This window comes from Leptidea sinapis, chromosome 12 (genome assembly GCF_905404315.1).
Source record: "Leptidea sinapis chromosome 12, ilLepSina1.1, whole genome shotgun sequence".
NCBI lineage: Eukaryota > Metazoa > Arthropoda > Insecta > Lepidoptera > Pieridae > Leptidea > Leptidea sinapis.
Genome location: NC_066276.1, coordinates 12,604,695 through 12,629,419, shown reverse-complemented (window position 1 = coordinate 12,629,419; position 24,725 = coordinate 12,604,695). Strand labels below are relative to the sequence as shown.

At 35.5% G+C, this 24,725-nt stretch overlaps 1 protein-coding gene across 10 annotated transcripts in view; it reads right to left on the bottom strand.

The window, feature by feature from the left end:
- Positions 1 to 150: 150 nt before the first annotated feature.
- Positions 151 to 24,725, bottom strand: part of LOC126967085 (uncharacterized) — a 42,458-nt gene continuing 17,883 nt past the window's right edge. Inside the window, exons 4-11 of one of the 10 annotated variants that reach the window (XR_007729869.1) lie at positions 24,114 to 24,217; positions 23,707 to 23,871; positions 16,423 to 16,484; positions 15,792 to 16,148; positions 14,873 to 15,086; positions 12,008 to 12,126; positions 3,223 to 3,325; positions 151 to 1,005 (exon numbers count right to left, since the gene is read on the bottom strand). Coding sequence is in view for 8 of the 10 variants with exons in the window: in XM_050811463.1 (XP_050667420.1) it covers positions 886 to 1,005; positions 12,008 to 12,126; positions 14,873 to 15,086; positions 15,792 to 16,148; positions 16,423 to 16,484; positions 23,707 to 23,871; positions 24,114 to 24,217 (1,141 nt within the window). In the remaining 2 variants the exon portion in view is untranslated. Of the gene's footprint in view, positions 1,006 to 3,222; positions 3,326 to 12,007; positions 12,127 to 14,872; positions 15,087 to 15,791; positions 16,149 to 16,422; positions 16,485 to 19,883; positions 19,966 to 23,706; positions 23,872 to 24,113; positions 24,218 to 24,725 lie in introns of those variants that run through there. The other 9 variants (XR_007729870.1, XM_050811463.1, XM_050811464.1 and 6 more) reach the window with 9 other exon arrangements.

Sequence of the window (24,725 nt, the reverse complement as noted above, 5' to 3'; positions counted from 1 at the left end):
ATGTTACCCCTTCAGTGAACATCTCCAAAATAAACATTTGGGGAGTCATAAAAAGTAGTTTTTAAAGTTATATGAAGGAGTCGGCTACCAGTTTACAATCGGGACAGCACTTGTAGATGACAATCGTTTGATAGTTAAATAATAAAACAATTATAAATATTTAAAATTTTATTTAAAAATAACATTAATGCAATATAAAATTAATAAATTCAACGTTTTATATACAATGTTTTTATATTCTCGTGACAAGTCGCAGATAAGCATTTTCAAGTCGCACCTTTTAAGGAAAATAAAGTATTTACTGAATTTAGTTATGCATTTCAGGGTTACTAAGCAATCTATTAGAATCCGCAATTTAAGCCGCACATAAAATGTAATTCGTATAATACAAAGGCCAATGAGATTATATTAAATTAATAACGTGTGTTTGTGTTTATACATAGTAATACTTAATACTAGATGAATGAATGTGTGATTTATGAACTAAGGTAATATGTCCGGTACATGCTTCAGGACTTTAACCCTTAAAGTCCCCACAAGTACGTCTTTGCCACGATGAATTTTGATTAGAACCACTTACTCGAGGTACATTATGATTATCGCTAATATTCACAATACGCAATACCATAGACAACTTTGAAACAATCGTTGTTGACAGACTATTAACCGAAAAATACAACAAAAGCATTGCTTAAATGGGAAAAGTACTGTATAATAAATATAAGTGATTGGTTTCGTTTTCCATGCTATAATTTATTTTATTTGATAAATGGCATTTTAAGCTACGAATTTAAATCACTCCTGTTTCATAGAATTTTGTTGTAAACCGCATTGTTTGTGAAGGCTAGCTCAGGTGTTGTCGAGGGCTTCAACCGAGGAGTGGAGTTAGTAGGAGGACCGGCCTGAGTGGTCGTCGAAGTGTTGTGTGCCTGGAGGGACACGGTAGCTGGTGTAGCAGTGGTTGAGGGCGTGCTGAGAGAAGAACGACGAGTAGTCCTTCTTTACCTGGAACACAACAATATATATACACTTATATACCGATCTTTACCTAAATAATACCATAGACCATGTGTAAAAACAATGGACTAATCGTAAATTATGTAGTGTGTAGCTTGTGAGAACAAAAATAACAAACAGAATTAAAGTGTGTTTTACTAAAGTATTTAAAAAGTACTCAGTGTTATATCTTGTATGATGGTACTTTTCTTTTTTATGGAATAGGAGGACAAACGGGCGTGCGGGTCACCTGTTGTAAAGTGATCACCGCCGCCCACAATCTCTTGCAACACCAGAGGAATCACAGGAGCGTTGCCAGCCTTTAAGGGAGGTGTACGCGCTTTTTTTGAAGGTACCCATGTCGTATCGTCCCGGAAACACCGCACAAGGAAGCTCATTCCACAGCTTTGTAGTACGTGGAAGAAAGCTCCTTGAAAACCGCACTGTGGAGGACCGCCACACATCCAGATGGTGAGGATGATATCCTAACTTGTGGCGTGTCGTGCGAAGGTGGAATTCGGCGGCAGGAATCAGGTTAAACAACTCTTCGGAACACTCCCCGTGATAAATGCGGTAGAAGACACACAATGAAGCGACGTCTCTACGCAACGCCAAGTGATCCAGCCGTTCACACAGCACTGGGTCCCCGACAATTCGAGCTGCTTTGCGTTGCGGTCAGCTAGAGGTCCCGGGTGCGGTACTTAGAATATACTATCGTACACACGACTTGACAAGCAGATAATGTGTGAACAATCTTGATTTGTTCAAAGCGTGACTGACTGCTTACGACTTGACAATCAATAGGTATCGGTTACAGTAACAATAGATTCGCTTTCCTTTTCTATCTTGATGTATCTCAATAAGAGACGGTGTTCTTTCCTTCACGCTCTGTTTGTGTATACGCTTCTATATTGTGAGTGTGTAGTCTGACTTGTCTTAACGCTATACTTTAACCTCTACAACATATCTATATCTCATACTAAATGTATTGGAGTATTTAAAATCAACACTCATACTCGTTTGATTTAAAAAAAGTTTTTGGTGTCATTTTACTTTTTTTTTATTATATGAGAGGGGGCAAACGGGCAAGAGGCTCACGGGATGGGGAGAGGTGAGGCAACCGCCCATGGACATCCGCAACAACAGGTGTGTCAAGAAATGCGTTACCTGCCTTTAAGGTGGGAGTATGCTTTTTATCTTGAAGGTCCCTAAGTTGTATCTGTTCGGGAAGACCGCTGCCGGTAGTTGAATCCACAAAGTGGCTGTGCGACGCAAGAAGTTTCGGACAAAACGCGCGGCTGTGGAATGCCAGACGTCTACGTGATGCGGATGGTACTTTGCACGTAATGTCCGGTGGTGGAATTCGGCCGCTGGAATCAACTCGAACAGCTCCTCTGAGCACTCCCCGTGATAAATGCGGTAGAAGATGCAGAGAGAACCCACATGTCTACGCAATGCTAGAGAATCAAGCCGATCGGAGATGACTTGATCGTCGATGATTCGAGCCGCTCTTCGTTGTATGCGGTCAAATGGAAGAAGCCGGTACTGGGGAGCACCCGCCCAGAGGTGAGAACAGTATTCCATGTGAGGCCGATTTTACTGATTAAGTAACGACCTTTCGCTATCAGTATAAGGTTTTTTTTATATCTATAATTGGTTACACTTAACGATGACACCCTGTGTGGTAATCTACTGATCGTGTCGACCTGGACACCAGGACAGGAGGCTCCTTTCAGAGATTGTTTGCACATTCACACACAATAAAGACAAACATACACGACAACGCGTAACTGTTCAAGCCATCAATTCACACAGAAATTGATTTTCAATGAAACAATATAATTTAAAAGCCTAATTTTTGTACTTAAAAATGACATCCTAATGTTGACATTAGCTGTAGTACTTCGCCATGTTCAGAACACTCCTCGTGATACGACTCCAGATACGACGGGACACGCATCAATATATAATATGTTAAATTGTCTTTGTTAAGCCTTATTCCGAATTAATATAATTCTTTATCAAGTACATACAAATAAATCATGCTCTTTGCTAAGCTAGACAGACGAGAGTGGATATGGCTCGTATTTTTAGAATTTAGTCAATTACGTGATTCATGATATTAAAATATAAAGCGACTGCTAACTACGCGTTAGGTGATCACGTCTACTGCTATAAGTATCCTCCACCGGGGGTTAGTGCGCTTACAATTGGCCATTCACTTACTAACAGGATACTTGTACTAAAGTGCACCGTGTACCGACCAAACTAGATGGATCTGTTACACCTCGTTCATTGCAAGCATTTCGGCAACTGAATATTGCCGGAGCTAAAACAAACAACTTTGAGTCAGGATTTTTCTATGTTTCAGTGTTCGAATACTCATCATTTGAGCGTAGCTAAAAATAGTTCTAATCTTCCAAATGTTATCTACATTTGGAGTCGCAAAATCAAAAATATATTAAAAGATTCTGTACACTTGCATTCTTGACGCAAGATTAAAGAATACTCTAATATTTATATTCTAAATGTAAAAAATCATTGGAAAATTTTTAGGCCTACTAGTTAAAATATTAGGTACTATTACTTTTTATTGTTGTTACTTTTTGTATATTGATTCCTTTCAAATACTTTTGATGTCAATTATTAAAGGAACTACCATTAAAATGTTGATGAAAATATTAATGTTTATACTGAAGTTGCTGTACGTAGGTCACACTAAAAGTTGTGCGTAACTTAAAAAAACAATATGTTATAATCGAAATATTATGTATATTGCTTTTCAAAATACTCTCCTTTACATTTTAAACATTTTTTCATGCGATCAAACCATTTTTTAAACAGGAGGACCATGAAGGCTTGTTTTCTACGTGCTGATTGAACGCTATCACTGCCTCTTCGGAATTGGTAAAAGTGAAACCTCATACTAATCTTTGATTTAAGGGAAAATACAGAAATTACAGGGTGCTAGGTCGGGGCTATCTGCAGGATGGGTGACGAATTGTACTTTTTCGGAAGCTAAAAATGACTTAGTTTTGTTGGCCGTGTGTGAAGAAGCGTTGTCATGATGTAGGATAATGCGGCTTTTTGGTCGTCTTTCGCGAACTTTATTTAACATCCTGGGTCAACAAATGATATAATACCACTTGGCATTAACACTCTTTTGACCTTCAAGTGGAATTGTGCAGATGGGACCCATAGCTAGGAAAAAATGCGATAATTTTTTTACCAACGTTTCTCGCCTGCCTCACTTTTGTTGGCCTGTCCTCATTTTAAAACACCTATTCAAAAGATTTCTGTTTTTTTTGACGTGACAACGTCTTATAATTCGATAGAGCCGGCTGCAAAAACATGACTCATGCGGCGTTACCTCGCTCTGAAGCGTTCCATGTAAGGCTTGAAGTGCAAGCGAGAGCGCGGAACGAGCGAAAAAAGAAGCACAATCGGCCTTTGCGTTCGGCAGCGTTCGACATCAGAATAACACAGATTGTAAGAAATTAAATATTACACATGTTTAAAAGTTGTAAAACAATTGCTCAACGCACATTTATACTTGTAAAAACTATTAAATTGTAAAAAAAATTGACATAATTGTATTTATGCGTACAAATAAATCTAACTTGATCAATTTCATTGTGATTTCCAATTACCTCCTTCTCTATATACATACAAATCTATTAAACAAATGAAATTAAAATTTTCTTTTGAAAAATGCTACCATTCCATCAGTATTTTCTTAAGACGTTGTCACGTTCAACTATCGTCAGTAAACCGACTTTACAGACAACCAATTTTTCGGGTTCAAAACAATAAATCCACGTTTCATCTCCTGTGACAATGTCATAAACAGCATTAGAATGTCCGTGGTCGTACTTCATTAGCATCTGTGAGCACCATTCCACGCGAGCCCGCTTCTGCTCCGTTGTCAGTTCATAAGCGATCCAACGACACCAAAGTTTCCGAACTTTCAATTCTTCGTGTACAATTTTCTGAATTTGTTTTATAGCAATCCCCAATAGTCCTCGAATTGTCTCATAGGTAATCCGCGGGTTTTCTTGAATTAGCCGCTTAACAGTAGCCACATTATTTTCGTTGACGGCAGTTGAAGGCCGCCCTTCACGAAATTTGTAGTGTAAAGAAACGCGACCTCTCTCAAATTCAGCAAACCATCGCCTCACGGTGCTCAAGCAAGGTGCTTCTCTTCCAAAAGCATTTTGAAGACGATCGGCACAGTCTAGCGGAGAGAGATAAATTTTAAAATCATCGCTCTAAATTCTTTTCGACTTAATTCCATTTTCATTGCGTACGTAGAACTTTGATTTGTGATAAAAACATTTGACAAATGATTTCGCGCCAACACGGACGGTAAAAAAAATAAGGACTCCGTGTCACACATAACAGTGAGGCACCAAAACAAGCCGGTAAACGTGTAAATACATAGCCCTTCGCACACACTAACACTTATACAAGCCGATCGGACGCCATTATGAGATTTACGATCGTCTGTGACAGCTCAGATTGCGTCGCAATAAAATATTTTAAAAATGCCGTCGTGCGTTGTGAAAAAGTGTAAAAACAATACTATAAAAGTATTTGTGGATATATGATTATACTACGTGAACTAGAAAGGGTATAACATCACTTCAATGGTACGTTATTTGGGTCATATGCAATAGTATGCACACACACATACTCACGCCTTGTTCTCGTCGGGGTAGGCAGAGACAATAGAATGCCATTTGCTTCTATCCTTACAAACCTCACGCGCTTCCTCTACATTCATTACTCTTTTCATACATGCTCGCCGGTTGCGGGTGCTTCGGACCTCTCCTTTTCTCAAAACGTCCCCAATTTGATCGACGAATGTTCTACGAGGTCTCCCGCGACCGACTTGCCCACACACACTTGCCTTATATATTTGATGCGTCATTCTTTCTTCACTCATTCGCTCCACGTGTCCCATTATTTTGCCACGTGTACATGTGTATCATCTCATGCTGAAACCACGTATTCATCACAGACAGACCCATCTCCACACATATATCTAACAAGTATACGCCGTTGTCATTCACACTCTTATCCCCAAACGTAAACTTCATCCAGTTATTCATTCATTCCTCTCCTTACATTCAACGTCGCAAAACGGCATTCCGATGCCCACTTTCCGCCCCGGCGAGAACAATAATTTAGACTTAGGTTTTGGCGTGACGTATGGCGAATATCGTCGCCGCCTACAGCTGTTAGGTTGCTCCCCCCAGAATACGAGGAGCAGCCTCGTCCTGCAGATACAGGAGGAGGAGGGGATTCTCCGGCTCTGCCAGTACCCCCCTGGGGTACAGTTACAGTATTTTTTCCTACAGCCATGTTCCCGATGGTAATTGTTTGTTAAGCTGTATGATGTCTTTGTGGTTTGACAGCCAGCCCCTAAGCGGCGGGACAGAATACCGGGTTTATTTCAAGTTTTCCTTCTGTAAGATCGGAGACGTCAAAAGCTTGATGATATTACGGACGTCAAAATACCTTAGTCGGCTTTTACGACGCCTCGGTAAGAGTAAGGGAGGTCTATTCTACTCTGCCGGATACCCCACGGCTTACCCCACGGCTTTTGGCAATAGTATATGGTGATGTATAAGTTTTAATAAATAAAAAAAAAATAAAAAACTTCCCTACGAAATAAAAATATTATTTTTCAATTTCTTTTCTGAGACAACCCTAACTTTTAAAGAGACTGCCATTTTTAGGCGGGGCTTTTGTTTGTAAACAGAATGAGATTACCTGCCTACGGACTTAAACATAAACAAAGCGTAGGTACAAACCATTATTTTTATTTGTATCTTGAGCAGCTTTTAAATACACCTGGAGTTACACCATTAATACACAGAAAATACCACAACACGTCATGTTGATTATGTTTTAGGTAGGTACCCGGTTATTTCATCACTAGTATCTTCAAAACAGCCCAGGTACATCATGCACACACATGATTAAGCGAAGCATTACTTCTCTGTCTTCCACCACGGTCAGAACTACAAAACGACCCAGTTGAGTAGAGCCTGTGCACCAACCTCACCGCACCCATACACAATATCATGTCGTAATATTCATTGTTCCCATAATCTGCCATAATTATCACACGAAATCACTGCAATCAATAGTCCACGCGACGAACTGACAAACACGACTGCAGGAAGATAACTAAATTATAAAATTATTTATTTTGGTAAATATCCATTGAAATTGGATCTATGATTAAGGAGTATGCACACCACATGAAACTTGGCTTGTGTCTATGTATTTATTCATTCACTTTTTACTTCCTGTTATTGCGAAACAAATAAACAAAATAAGAAATTACATAACAATACACAGTTTCACGTCTGTATTCCTGAAGGGTTAGAGGTGTATTTTTTCCACCCACGTTTCACTATGTTTAATTCCCACCTCCTACATTTGGAAGAGTATAGGGGGCGAGCCTCTATATTCCTGAACAATGAGCTGTTAGTGAGAAATTTCTTACGAAAAACTCAATAACTGCCCCATTCCATACCCAAGCCAGGTAAAAAGCCCGGCCCGGGAATGGAATACCTACGTACCTATTATTATTTCGAGGATGGTCAAAGATGTACAAATTTGACAATTTTTTTCCGTGAAGAATAATTTCTTAATATGAGCCTATTAGAATTATCTTTATTGGATAAAACATTTTTGAATTAAGATGTTAAGTCTTTTTTGCCCAGTAATAACACCAGCTACAGTGCCATTCAGACCAAACTACAATAAATGCATACACATTTTTGCTTCACGGCAGAAAAAGGTGCCGTTGTGGTACCCATAATCTATAATTACAAATTTGGAATTATTTTCAATGTCACTTGAAGAAAACTTCAAATAATTCTACATTGAAGTGCTTACGTAATAACAACAAAAATGTGAACTCATTTAATTTCGAACATAATAAAAAAATCTTGAATTAAAAATGGTGCAGTGTGTAGGGTGCCTTTAGAAGCGGTTTCCTTTAGTGAATGCCGACAGAATTTGCTTGATTGTGATTGTATAATGTCTTTCTCACATTTGCACACACACGGAGCAGTAAATATCGTGTTTCAAAGCAGAATTCAAAGAGCATTTTTACTAACGCAGACAGGCCGATCTTTTCAACCTTACATATTTAAATAAATACAAAATGTAAAAACACGGTTAGAATTAGACTAGTTTTTATCTTTTAAACGTGTTATATTTAAATGTGTAACACTCGCGGAAATCAAAGTAAATACTAACTAAATAATATAGTTTCATAATTAGATTAGAATTAACTAATTTTATTGGGTAATACATAACTAGAGTAAATACAAATTTAGAAGTATTTTCAATGTCAGCTAAAGCAAATGCACATACACAATAACTTTGTCTTCATGGCAAAATGAGAACACAAATTGCTTCACAGCTGCAATGAATAGTAGGCATTTTACTATTATCTGATATTATTATGTCACATCTACGTTTTTCATCTGTTTTAGGTCAAAGAGAGTTTAAAAAAACAGCTGATAAGGGTTGAGGGAATCATAGATTTTGCGAAAACTTAGCACTTTAAATATTGTATTAAAATATAATGATAATAATTCATTTCTGACTTCACATAGTCATTAGAGATGACCTAAGGAATGTCTGGTGCAAAGCATAGTATACCCATTTAGTTTCACCGTGTATAAGGGAGAAAAATTTGTGTAACTGGTATACCCCGTAACCGCACACACACTATCATAAAGGTGCTTCACTTGCTAATATCACGGCGCGGAGTCCCTCTTTTTTTACTAGTCCGTGCCCGCCAATTGTGTTTTTTTATTACTAAGAAGGTTGCAACGTTCCAAAAAATATAACATTCGAAATTGAAATACATAATAATGTATTTGTACAGAAATGAAAGGTAATATTAAAAGCTTCGAATACAAAACAAGTAGGTGACCATGTGTTATAAATTGGAATCACAAAATACGAATTCAACAAGATTCTTATGATAAGTCTTGCCTTGCCTTAGATAATCAATTCGTTTAATTTGTAATTTATCAGAAACGTACTTTATCAAATCTTTACAAATAACTAAGCGCGACGAATGATAAATTATAGACGAACATAATATATTTGTGCAACAGACGGCAAATAATGACACAAGTTACGAAACAGTTGGACAGTAATTACACAGCCGCGGTAATTATGAAAATGTGGTAAGTAAACCAAACGTGCCTTTAAATTGCCTCTGTTTTTTTTTTGAAAATGAATTATATTGACTATAATAAAATTCATTTTTTTATTATCTTTTCAATTTGAGGGTGAATTATTCATATTTTGATTTAATTAATTATAGTCTAATTATCGAATAATGTTATTAAAAATAAACAATCAAATTGATAAGCTTCTTTTCGAACTAATTAATTAACTTTACACTTTTGTATCTTTGATGAGATTACTTTTACACACACACACACATATATATATATATATATATATATATATATATATATATATATATATATATATATATATATTCCTGTATATATATATATATATATATATATATATACAGGAAAATCGTTCCTTTGAGCTCGAAGAGCCCAATAACTTTGAGGGATATTTTTGAGCTTAAAAATAGCGGGAAGTTCAATGGATGACCTGCAGGGTCAACCGGTTTCCAGATCTTTGATTCAGTTTCATAGAAACGGCAATTTTGGTCATAGATTGCAATGTCATTAACCGACTTCAAAAAAGGAGGAGGTTCTCAATTCGTCGGTATGTTTTTTTTTATGTTTGTTACCTCATAACTTTCGACTGGGTGAACCGATTTTGATACTTCTTTTTTTATTTGAAAGCTGGTGCTTACCGTGTATCCATGATAAAACCATAAAAGTCTTAAATTTTTTAATATACGTATAGCAAAGTGGATGATAAATTAACGAATAACTCAATATCGCGACAACCGATTTCGATGATTCTTTTTTTATTGGAAAGGATATACTTCAAAGATAGTTTGGTGAGAGTTTGGTTAGGTTCTGATTACGGAATCCATGGCAATGTAACGGAACTCTTCAATTAAGCGCTTACGTTGATTGCTGCATTGAAAAATCTAATCTACACATATTTAGACAAATTCTTAGTTAGTGTACTTAAAATTCATTGAAAATCGAAAAAAGAAAAAAAAAATTAACAAAACAACAACCGACTTCAAAACACTATTCCAAAACAATAGATATAATATGCAATAAAAAGTATTAAAATAATTGCCTATTTTTAAACAATCTAATTCTAGTTACGATTATTGTAATTTATGGGGTCGGTGGCATCCAAGATAGGTTTGTAACTACATACATAGTTATAGGTGAGATGTGCTTGAGTAGTCAAGAGGGCCGGAGGCGAGAGCGGGTCGCGGCGGAAGGACACCGAATCCAAAAATAACAATAATCGTAACTAGAATTAGATTTATTAATTAGATTGTATAAAAATACGCAATGGTTTTAATACTTTTTAGTGCATATTATATCTATTGTTTTGGAATAGTGTTTTTGAAGTCGGGTGTTTTTTTGTTAATTTTTTTTAGATCGTTTTAATGCTGCAAGTAAGAAGCTTCAAGAATCTCATGCGGATTTATCATATGTTGTACAAATTTATGGTTCTTTAGCATTATTTCTTCAAGATATTATGAGGGACATCCAATACTCTGATTATGAAGAAAAAGCAAAAGCACTGTCTGGAGTTCAAGTTAATTATTGTTATGATACAAGTCGCAAGAAAACCAGGAAAATTCAGGCAGATGAGTCTCGGTTGAATGAAACAATACCTTCATCTGGTCACGAAAATTTTTGTACCAATATGTATTACCGAATTTTAGATCCTTTAAGCGTACAATTGGCCGGACGTAATTGCTTATCAGAAACTACGAAAATTTTAAGTTTTTTGATAATTTATCTGATTTTTGATGATTTTGATTGAAATTTTGCGAATAAATTAGTTATTCCATAACCAAACCATATAACCAATGATTCAAGAGACATTAGGAATAGGACAATTCATTTACAATGTCAGTTCAAAGATTCCGTAGCAAATACGGAAGATGTACGCTCCGCACAAGAAATATACAATGTATTGCATTCTCGAAATCTTCGAGATGTTTAACCGAATGAAGACATTGCTCTGCGTATTTTTTTTGTTCAGAAGAATGATCTTTTTCCAATTTGAAAAGGGTTAACTCATAATTACGCGCAAGTATGAGCCAAGATAGACTTAATGCTTTGGCATGACTATCTATTGAAGCTCAACTATGTAGTTCATGAAATTGATTACGATGACATAGTTGATGCTTTTGCTAGGACAAAAGCCAGGAAGAAGAGCAATACATAATAAAGTGTACAATTATGTGCTATTATGTACTATTATGTTCACATCATGTTCACAATTATGTACTATTATGTTCACATATATTGTGCTAATTGTATTATAGTGTATCTAGTTTATATATAATATTGGCTGTAGGTATGTTGGATTATGGGCTGGTGTATCGCACACATATGTAACTATCCAATTATATACACGTGGGATTCTATAAATGGCTAGCTATGACTATTAAGATTGTTTTGTAATGTTATGAAAGCTGTTGAATCTCCTAATATATAATAAATAAAAATAAAATAAATAAATAAATAAACAAAATAAATTACAAATAGAGCAATACATAATAATTTGAAAAAAAAATGCTTATTTTTTTTTGTATTATTTAATAATTATATTTGCATAAAATAAAGAGCACTCTCTAATGCTACGCAATATGAGTCGTGTAAAAGCTATATTTTAATAACAATTGTGAACCAAAATATATAGAATTTTGTTGTTCAAAAAGGGCGGCATATCAGACAGGGCCTATGGCGGCAATAAGCATAATCCGCCCCTGTACATGGTATATCGTGATCGCGGTTTGTTGCTTAGCCTAGATGCTAGGTCATGCACATAATAAACAATGAGTAACCTTGCGTGGTCTGCAAGCTGGCCCCTTAGCCAACTGCACTCTCGCCTCGTTTTCGGCAGCAACTGCCTCCTTCACGGACTGTGGTGGCCATTTCATGTCACCCCGCATGTTGATGCCTCCTGAAATAAAATAAATAATAGAACCTTCTACTCGTTGATGTTCCAGAAGAACTAGTTATGATATTACGACCACATTTCATAATTAAGTTAATAATATTTCATTACTTCGTGACATTCAATTAAAATGGCATGCGACTTTCTTTAAAAAAATAATTAAAGAAGTTCCCTTTTTTATGGAAAAAGAGGACGAACAAGCGTACGGATCACCTGGTGTTAAGTGATCACCGCCGACAACATTCTCTTGCAACACCAGAGGAAACATCAGGAGGGTTGCCGTGATCCAACTTTTACAGAGTTTTACAGAGAAATTGTAAGTAAGAGGTATATACAATGATATTTATTCAAACAAAACAAATCTTAGTACTATATTTACAATACTATAACTACATAAAATTAAAACTATCATTACGTGGAAGCGTACCAAGAATACTGGCAGCATTTTCGTGTTAGACAGCTAGGCTGATCCGTTGACCGAGATAGCTGCCAGCTTGGGTTTCCAGTAGCCTTATTGAGGCGCGATAGTATTTTGAACATTCTTCGCGCCTTTGGGCCCCTACAGGCCAAGTCTCGACACCAAACGGCACAAAGATGTATGACTCACTGAGACCAACATATTTGCGACGCTTGCCGTCTTCAGCAGCCGAAGCAGCAGTCCCAGCACCAACTGACGTAACTTGGACATGAGGAGCCAGAATGTCGACGCAAGTCGCGTCCCACACCAGCGCCCTTCCCCGTGCCCAAGCCACCAGCGTCATTCCATCAGGACGCTTGCCATATATTATATAGGTATACTGCTAAATGATATTATTATAATATATTTCCAGTGTTATCAATGTTTCATTTATCAACCTTCCATTATTCTTCGTAACTTATAAAATTCCGAGTGCTGTTATAAACGAACCTGTGAGTAGGTAAATCATGAAAGCATTTTCATGTCAAGACTTTATTTAGCTTCACTCGTACTAAAATTTAAATCGCAGAAACAATATCTTGTGACTCCAACGTTGAGTGCTAAAGCTTCGAAAGGATTTCAGATCGTCAAATTTTTTATAGGTAAAAAAATAATGTTATTCGACACTCTGTTACGTCGGAAAATAATTATAGAATACATTATGGTTATTTGGATTTAGCCCGTCGTGTCAGCTCTTTTTATTCATATAAGAATCTATTGTAACAATAAAAAAATAAATATGTAGCTACAACCAATAACATAGATTCACATAAATTCCTCACAGTCTTCATACTACTCAAGCAGTTCTTTTATTTAATCTCGAAACGCTCAGTCTCCAAAAATGTAAACGGGCAAGACGTCACGAGATACGTTGCCGGCTAAGTTTGTGGTATGTTCTAAGGTTGAATCGAAAGTCCCTACATCGTATCGGTTCGGGAAAACTACAGTCGGTAATTGATGCCAATTTGCCACCGGTTAAGTGTGTTTTATTACATCGCTTTCACCGACCTAACACAATAATGTATTACTATACTTCAGTACATATCTACGACTATGAATGTAAACAAATATTTTATCAAAAAAATTGATATACTTACCTATAAATATCTCAAATGAATCTACGCACAAACTGAGCAAAGGTAAGTCTGTCTTATTAAGGACTATGAGAATTGTACTACTTATTATTATATTCTTTGACATGAGTAAATAAAATTATAAATGTTGGAAATAATTTTTGTTAGTTCAGAAGACTACAGTGAAATCAGTCACATTTATGGTCTTTAAAACCTATATAAAGCTCAATATTTTTTTACTGTGCATAGGATTTTTCGTTTAAATACTCCAATCATTATAGTAGGTGAAAATAGAAATAAAGGTTCTTATTAGCTGAACAAATATCTGTATGGGCCAACAATTTTATGTTTCAAATCTCTGTCATCAACCTTGGTGAAAATATGCTTCCTACAGACTGAATTATAACACTATTTCAGATTTATATCTATGAAAAATATTTTAAGCATGTACCTAATTACAAGGTCGTACGAGAGCGTCTCACTGAAGCATATTATATAAGTTAGTTATATTATTAACTATCAAGTGGGTCAAGTGATGCCATTAACCAGCGGTATAACCGTACCTTACATTAGGTACCTCCCGATTTGACGTTAACCAGTGTGTGTTGCCAGTGATGACATACGGAACGCAGACGTGGTTGTTAACTATGGCCCGTATGAAAAAGCTGTCGCTCAGAGGGCAATGGAGAGGGCTATGCTCGGAGTTTCCCTGCGAGATCGAATCGGAAGTGAGGTGAACCGTAGGAGAACTAAAGTCACCATCATAGCCCAAATGATTGCGTGACTAGATGATTTTGAAACTGAAGTGGCAGGGTACATAGCTCATAGTTGACTCTTGGGGCAGTAAAGTCTTCAAATGGCGACCACGTCTCACGTCACCACCAATGATGATAATGAAATTACTGGTAGGTACTTGCTGCCAATTTGTATAGGCGACTTATCTCTAATACATTGCATACTCCGTAAACGGTCATTTAAAATTAGTTTTGTCAAAAAAACACGGACCTGTAGAATGGAGCGGAGGGATGTTGGAATATAATATATAAGGCTATGATTTATTTGTTAAATAAATAAATAAATGAAGGGCGGTATTGAAATGTGTCAAAACGGGTATATTACACATATTTTGTATGAGTAAGATAACCATAAAGGAAGGCTTGGGTTTTAAGCCTAATGAAAGTTATGGACCTAGTATGGGAAAAACTGTAAGAGAATACGATACCTTTGAACGATGCTGCAGCGGGCTGGCTAGAAAACACCGGCGAGGGTGTCTGATGAATGGGTGGTTGTGGTCTCAAGGTGATGAGAGACGGAGGCGGCTCGAACTGCTTTTGGGGGGGTTGGTACACGGGTTCTGAATACTCAGGTTGAGAGTATTGCTGAGACTGCGGCGAGTACTGGGGCTGCGATGGATACTGCGGACTCTGTGCGGTGGGCTGTGAATAAAATTAGTTTTTAAATTATTGTACATTATTTTTGCCATAAAAATATTGCATAACGTTATTCTATAAAAAACAAAAAAATACCAACGATTTGCATCTTTTTAGTAGAAACGGATATCAATAATTTTATGTGATAATTTTTGATATTCTTCAAAAATGCTTTAGTCTTATACATGGGATCCAAATGACATGAGTTTCCTTTAGTGTTAATTCCGCCAGTATTTTTCTTTTAAACAATTCGACACGTGTTTCGCCTCTGCACGAGGCATCCTCAGGACGTATATCAGGACGATATTTTGTAGCATAAAATTCACACAAAGTAGGAAGGTACATACTTGTTTATAGACACACAATCACACAATTTACACCACAATCACAGATATTGAAAACAAAAAGATAAAATCGGTAGTTTTTAGTAATTAGAAAGTATACAAAATTAGAAATATTAATCACTTTTTTAAATACATACGTGCAGGCTAACATAATGTAGTTTGAAATGAAATATATATACATTATTGCATGTCAATTACTTGATTAAAATATTTTTAAGAGCAAAGAGAACAATTGTAGTACTAAGATAGATTTGAAATTTCGTTCTCATATTAACTATTATGGATAGACTTATAAGTAATGTTAAAATTATAGGAGTTAATTAGGGTGTAGGGCGCGGCACTATGTTAGTAGGTACAACATTGCTACCTGGGGCGAGATAGGGGCTGGCACAGGCGCCCACCGGCTCTGCTGCTGGCGGTAGGGTTGAGCTGATGGGGACAGAGGGCCCTGACGGTACTGGGGAGATGCGGGAGAGGTCGCTCCAGGACTTACAGGTATCAGCTTACTCAACCCTGTGGGTGCTTGGCGACGACCTTCACAGTACCCGGGCTGGTTCTGTGCTGGGGACTGGGGATATTGGTTCTGTGGCTGTTGAGGTGGGGCTTGGTACGTCTCATAAGAGTCCTGGTATTGGTTGGAAAGCGTTTGCGGGGAGAATTGATTGGTTTGTGGTTGAGGAGAGAATTGCTGCTGGGACTGCACGTTGTTGTACGCTGGAGTCTGCTGGAGGTAGAAACATTGCTGAATGGACTGTCCACGTCAGTGTCACACTTCGCCGCATATGTTCAATTATCAAGTGATGTGTTTGACGCTGTATTCTAATAATTGTTTAATGATAATATGCAACTAAAATATGTAATCTATATTTGTTTATGGTGTTTAAACCATGCAAGTATACTACTACCAAGCATTTGTGTCTGTATTTATAAAATAAACAATATTTACAATAAAATGAAATAATAAAACGTCTTGTAGAGACAGTAGAGTTGGTACCTACCTGTTGTGGTGAGTGGTATCCGTTCGTTTCGGGCGCCGGAGGCCAGACTACTTTCTTCTGACCTGTAACAACAATATTGCGATCTATTACCATTACTACCTCGTGTCTATGTTAAGGTCCAAAATACGAAAGTGCTTCTCGAACTATCCACATTACTTTATAATCTGTCTCCAGTTCCGTATTCAACGCTTTGTAGCAATTATTGTGACACGTTCTTATTTAAATTAGACTGGTCATTGCGTGTTTGGACGGCCGCCAAAAGATGAAAGAAATAAGTTTTCTTAAAATTAAAATGAATCAGTTTAATGTGGAACATTTATTAAACTCCGCTGGCACCAATAATATAATATTTTTTTTAATTCAATGTTAGTTCTAATTGCGTTATTTTCACTTGTATTACTTTCTCGCTATTTTTGCAATCTTAAACAATGATAATATCATATTTAATACAGAAAGTCTTGTCTCGGTTTCATGTCGGATAAAACGTTTCTTTATGAATTTTCCTTTGTGTGTATCATTAATTGAAAAGTAGATTCTGTTTTAAACGATGCTTTAACAAATAATTGAAACACAATAACATTTAAAATATTTCAAAATGTTAAAATTAAATTTAAACTTAATGCCACGTAGCGTAGACTACGTATTGGATTTCAATTAGGAGTTTGTTACTAGAACAACTGCAGTTTCGCACTAATTACACTTTAATGTAACGTCCTGTAATTCGCAGAAGCTTTATTTTACTTTGACTGTCTTTTGAAAAGTCAAACAACGTAAGTTTCAGGACACTGACAGTAGGTACAAACTAATAATATTATTACTCACAATCTAGCCGAAATGTTTTTGTGTAAATGTAATGTAATGCGGGAAGCTCACTGGTGTCAGAACGTGTCCGTCCAATGATCTGATGCAGACTATATGATAGTTGGCTCTGGCCCCAGGTGTGTAGGTGCGCTACAACACTTAATATCCAGAATAAAGTTTGAGAGGGTCACCTCCTTCGTGTCTGTTTTTATCGATAGATCTATTTAGTAACGTTTGTCTTCCTACATACGTCACGGTCTAAAGCCGGAATAGAAATGAACTATAATTTCAGTTATACGATAACAATAATTATTAATTTGCTTTCTGTGTTGATTGATTGTTTATATTACATATTATTAACGTAGTAGGTACAGGTAAGATCAAATTAATTCGCTGCCGAACAAGATTACTTTAGATCTTTGGAGAGATTCAATAACTGCGGCCGAAATATAATTCGTAATTTATATTTGTTACAATTCTAATGATCCTGACTGCGTTAATTCAAAAGAGAGTTTTTTATGTTTTAGTTCACATTTATTACATAGTTCCCTCACACACTTATTACTAGAATAATTTGTAATTACATCAGCTAAACCTTTTTTCTATTAAAATAAGCGACGAGACGAGCAGGACGTTTTGCTGATGGTAATTGATAAGCCCTGCCCAATACAATGTAGTTCCACTAAGGATTCTTTAAAATCCCAAAAATATGACCGGCACTACAACTGCGCTCGTCTCTTGAGATAGTATATTAAATTTCATTTGCCCAGTAAATTTCACTAACTACTTCGCGCCCTTCATACCGAAACACAATAATACTTACACATTACTGCTTCACGGCAAAAATAAGTTGTGGTATCCATAATCTAGCCGGCATCTTGTGCAAAGGAGCCTCCCACTGTCTTATTGAATCAGAATGATTCTCCGAATTCATGTAGGTAGTACTATGATATGAAATGTTCAGTAAGAGATAATATTTATATTATTAATATAGGAACAGTAGTAGGGAAGCCGAAATCTTAGTATACAAGTAAACCTCGGATACAGTGTGGGTAGCGTCAGGTTTTTCGTAAAAGGACTTTGGAAATAGTAGAAAGTAGTTTATAAATAACGTTAACGAGCCAGTTTAACAAATTGTGGATGATTTAGTTGTGTTGGAAGTAAAATATAGTATTTTTTTGGCTTTGCGATTGATTCAGAAAATTCTTTTAACTAAATTCTGTTTACAAATAATACCTATTAGCTCCCACGACAGTTTCCCTGTACATGGTATCGGATTTGCTCATCTGTATAATTATGACAACTATAATGTAATTACTGATATTCGTGCTGTAACTTGGTATTAGCATTAAATTTAACTAAAAGTGTATAGTTTAAAAATATCCTGGCTAAAACTTTATTTTTATGTTTAAATACCCTTGGGGCTTGAGGCGAGACCTGATGATGATGATGGTATCTGATTACAACTCACGATGAGCAGCTGCTAGAACTCAACCAGAGGAATCACAATACCTTATCGGCTCAATTTTTTTGTAATATTTTGTTTGGATATTTCATGTTTTTCCAAGCATCTTACGGAGTATAGACTGTATAGTCCGGGAGTTGGAACAATTTATTGGAAACTTCCTCTTCTCTAAATTAACCTGTTATATTATAAGTTTTTGAAATTTTTGCGAAAAAGTATCTTTTTTCAGCGTAATTGTAAATAACAATTGCAATTTATTATGTACTAATTAATACATAATACTGAATCAAATGAGCTATCCTTGGATCAAGATGCCACGCACACAAGCATCTAATAGTTGCCGTTTTAAAAAAAAACTATTGTTCTTAGGTAGTGCGGTATTCAGTTGGAGCGGAGAACTTACATTTTTAGAAGCTTTATCAAATATCAACACGTTTTTGAACTCATTGACTAGACTGTAAGTTGTAATAACATATTATTGTCATTTCACCCGTGTTAGTCTCTTATTGCATGGCCGATTATTAATATCGTTTACCAGCTGTAGTTTGAGTCATACACAAGTGTTGAGCCAACTTTGCATACAGTCAAACTGTCTGTCTTCAACGTATCACTGGCATATTCTCAACGGAAAACGATTGATGTAATATTGATGATTCACGAAATAACCAAACCTCCCAAAACAAACGCCAAGTCAACAATATTTCATCACATATATTATTTTTACCAACTAACTGCATGCGATCAAGTTATATGAGACGTTTTTTAAATCGACCCTTTTGCATTGTTTCTAGATTCAATCCAATGCAATGATATCTTTGTTCACAATACAATATTGAATCACGTCTTATTCAACGTCAAAGGGACGGGCGTAAAACTCAGCGGGATTTTATCTTTATATAAAATTTCTTAACATTATAATTTGAATTTTCCACATTAGCTTTTTCTAACAATTCAATTCTGTTAAATTTTGTAATGTATATATTTTGAACATTTCCTGGATGTAAATCCATACTGGTACATCGCCCAAATAAAGACTTACTACCTTGACTTAAGCCAGTAGTGGGTAAAGTAAGTTTATGTTTGTTCCTCGTGTTAACATTATAATTATATTAAACATAGAAAGTAATGAACCAATTATTGTTTGGTTTAACATATTAAAATTCCCAATTTTAGTTTATTATGAATTGTTTGTTACCAAGTGGTGTGCTTGAATCACTAAATAATTGAAAGACGATCTCAACATCAACAGATACACACAACATATTTATCACTGTATATAAATTACAATTTCACTCGTGGTCACTGCGTAGTTCGTAGCGATGGTCATTCGGCACTTGCATATCTCTCCTCAGGTATATTATTAGATGTTGATTCATGAAGCTGTACGGAATTGAAGCCCGACTCACCAGAAATAGTTGCGTGTTGCGTCAACCAAAACGTTTTTATTATTTTAAAAGATATATCTCACGATCAGGGTTACGGCTGCACCAAATATTCGTACACTAAAGTATTAGAGTGAGCCTGCTGAGTTGTTAGAGTCGCCATACTTAAGCCATTATTATCCACGTTACCTTGTGTTGGATTCAATAATTAATATTGTATATTCATCTATTATTAGTATTCATGGATGATATTGAATTTCCGAGCGCATTTTAATCGTATTTATATTATTGTGTGGATTAAGAGTAGGAACCATACAATATGCAATTCAGCTCAGGTCTCTACGAAATCCAGAAGGAACCAAAGAGCGTTGTTAGCTACATTTTAAAGAACAAAATAAATCGCTATATATGTTTATTACGTATATGGTGTCACGATATATTTGGCTACTTTGGATGACTCTATTTGGTCACTTTCGGTGAATCGATGTATATTCTATCGATCGGTGATGCCATGTTTTTGATTACAATGGGTGTCTCTATCTTTTTGACACACTTTTTTGCAAATTCATCTGCACTTACATCGGGGAAGAATATTTATTCCCAATCTTAATGGAAGAAAGTATCTTAAGAATGACAATGTGAACGAGAACGCCATGTGTGCCAGCTAGATTATGGGTACCACAACGGCGCCTATTTCTGCCGTGAAGCAGTAATGTGTAAGCATTATTATGTTTCGTCTGAAGGGCGCCGCAGCTAGTGAAATTAATGGGCAAATGAGGCTTTACACATACATACATTTACATATGTTTCAATTGAGTCTACAATTGAGCTCGTCAGCTTTTTCTGTCCAAATTTTTGGAGAATTTTTGGGGTTTTTCAAGAATCCTGCACTAAATTGTAGTGGGTAGGGCGTATCAATTATTATCAGCTGAATGTCCTGCTTGTGTCGTCCCTGATTTTCGTTAAAAAAATGTGTTCTTCTGTTTCGTAATGTTTGAGGTTGGACAAAGCCAAGAACGCATTGATGGGAATAATAAATACGTCTATCATATAACTGATATAACAGAAGTGTGAAAGCGACAAACATATTTTTGTTGAATCGAATAGAATAAATTAATATTTTCAGACGGATGAGCTCGGATCGCGAAATAAATAAAAAAAGTGAAAATGTTTGAATTGCATAATAGAAAATGCGTTTGAAAGTTTCACCGCTAATATTGCCACCTGGCTGGTTAAAATAAATTCTATGTTGCATTGAGTTGCTCGGGATTAGCCGATCCTAAATTGAACCAAATGACAGTAAATAGAATATTGTTCGCTATCTCAATTAGGTGAATCTCTATAATCTTTAAGTCTGATAGAGTAGGTACTCCATGATACTGTTTTTTTTTACAAAAACTGCATTTTTTAGCACATTATTAACAGAACAAAACGTTCTATTCAATGCAGTAAAAATACTGCCTTAAAAATTATGGTAGAATAAAACTCAGGTATTGGAGAAGAACACAGCCACGACCATTCTGAAATATAATATCGTCATCGATGTGACAAGTTGTTGTAAAAAATCTATCATAATGTGATGTGATAACAACAATAATATAACAATGTTAACATTCATTGGGACGTTATTATTACGACGACGCTATTATTATATTCCTCTTGGATCGAAGTCGAAATCAAATATTTTTGTTCAAGTACTTAGGTTTATAAAACAATTGAATCGTCAATCAATTTTTTTCATATCACTATAGATTCGTAAAGCTGCCTCCGTTGAGAAAACTCGCCAAGGAACTTAAAAAGTGCTATTTTAAAATCATTGTATATGTAACCGGCCAAATCCGATTTTAGGACAAATCAGTTCATCTTTTATGCGATAGGATAAACCGGTGCAGACTAGGTTAAACTGGTTTCTCCTATCGGCTTTTGGATAAACCCGTTTAACTTCGGCTGAACTAGTTGAGTCTAACATGGATTTAAGTACACCTCAGGATAAACTGGTTTAGTCTAGTCTATACTAGCTCTGCCTCGAATTTAAACCGGGTTTATTCATATATCAGCCGCTATTCAAAAATATCTGCATACGGATCTGAGTTATCATTACAAAAACACAAACAGAGTTTAGAATAATCAGTCAATCCGAAAATATTGTATCAGTAAGTATTAATTTGACTGAAAATACAAGTATCTTAGTTCTTGTATCTAACATTTGTATTTCCCTAATGAAATAAAAATTACTATATACTTACATGCACATTATAAAATTTTATGAAAATAGCTTTAACTATAATATTATGTTTATTGCAAATATGTACTTAGTACGAAATACTCAAATAATATAAAATTTATCTACACCCATGCTTTTAATCCTCTATTAAAGATTCTGAAACAGCTTATTGCCAACATTAAAATACCCAAGGTTCTAATAACCATTACGTCATCCAAACGAGTGTTGTAATGTTGTACTGAATTTCATAACAACACTCCCATGTTTTTTTTCGATCCCTTCATGCGCAAAGAGTTTCAACAGAAAGCCACATTCTTATTGCTCGATGCGTGGTATCTGTATGAATTTCAAAAAAAGAACATTTTCGTTTACGCGCGTTCCACACTACCATTACGTTGCGCGCCATAAAAAAAAGTAGGTTATTCGAATCCCCGCCATTTTGCTTCGATATTTTTATTGTTTTGTTTCTTTACAAAAAATGAGTGATTCATTTTAAACGCTGCAAAATGACATTATATTCTAGTGAATTTTAATTATTGCACTATACAAAATGTAAATTACTACTAAAATAATTGTTTCAATACTTAAATTATATGTATATAATCAGTAATGGATGATATTAGGTTACTACTAGGACTAGTGTTTTAATGTTAGCAGTAAGCTAACTGTTTCAGAATCTTTTAGAGGATTCATATTCTGGGTGTAGATAAAGTCTTGTATGCAATTGTTGATAATTAGGTATTAAAACACTCATGTGATACTATTCTAATTACATTAAATATTATACTATAAATCCACATTCGTGTTTTGATACCCCTTATTACACAATAGTTGCATAAATAACTATTAAATAATTTTACGATTATAACAAATACAGTTGACTGTACATTACCTACGATAATAACTTCAGACATGTCGGTCGTATTGTGATGGTCGCTGCTTCAATACTAATGACAACAAACAAAGATATTGTGTTTTCAAATTTTGGCAAATGTCCGCTAATGACCAACCTCCGTGATCACTGACATGATGACGTCACTGGCGGACGACTCTTTGTCAGTCACAATATAATAAGTTTATTTTAAACCTTATCTATACTACAAGTATACTATACTATAAGTATAGTTCACTGACTCATTGGTCCTTACCTATTTATATCTCAATCCGTATAAATCCCAGAAAATCAATGATTGCAAAAAAAATAGATGACTTAACATAATTATCTATAATGATTTGACTACTGATATTATATTATGTATCTTAATATGAGGGCGAAAAATATCTGGAGATGTTATGAATGAAGTGATGTATCACATTTTTAATTATTTATGTCCGCATAGGTTTGAAACATATAGAACTTTTATGAAGTTGAAGTATGCAATGTATCTAAATGACGTCACACGCAAGGGTACCTTTGGTATGCTTCAAATATTCAGGTAATATATAACAGTTGTTGTTTAGTTGATTGTTCCATCTCGGAATATATTTCTCATTATTTGGCGGCCAGAGGTTGTCAAAACGATTCTTCATTCGTTCCAGATTCTCTAGAATCGCCTTTATTTGTGTCGGGTCTAACTCTGTTAAAGCGGTTACAGTAAATGTTATAAGCAGACTTATAGAGACATGGTAATTAATATAAAGTTCTTTTGATATCATTGAAGTCCTTCCATGGAATGGATGTAATATTTAAAAAAAAAAAAATTACCATTATTTCTACAAATTGCCTTACGGTCAAATTGGTAAGGTCACTCATTAGTTGAAATTAAAACCTCTATAAAATTATTAAATTAATTTGTCATAATAAAGAATGTATACATACTAGGTAAACCCTTTCTGTTACGTTCTTCTTCTTCAAGCATTCTGAGAACTGCTGAATTAGCGAGATTTGCCGGCTTTCCTGTGGCCGGATTTTGAAAGTCGATTCTGAAACAAACATATATTTTTACTTGATAAAAGAAGCCAAGAACATTATACTATAAATAACTTTTCTTTCCTATGGTGGATAGGCACATTACAATTTATGCACGCCGCGTTTTATACCTGTCCATTAATTTCGCCGACTACTCAAAAAGCTCGTCTGTACAAGTATAAAAAATTTATGTATTGATAATAATTTCCAACTTATTATTAGCGGTCATATATAGAGTCATAGATATTTGTGAATAAATACCTAGAAAATATCAATTAAAAGTGTAATAAGGGTACTTAATATCAAAATAACAGTCGTTCACTTAATACAAATAAATAGTGGGCCTCAAATCGTTCAACAGGTTTTGACAGCACTTTCAATGTCAGTTAGTTCATGGTACTATGTCTACTGTCGTATAGGCGTATTCCAGAAAAAGAATTAAAAAGGCAAAAACAAATCCCATAAAAAAATGAATGCAGGGTAAGATTGCCGTTAGCACGATTCACGCGGGCAAGTTGTAGA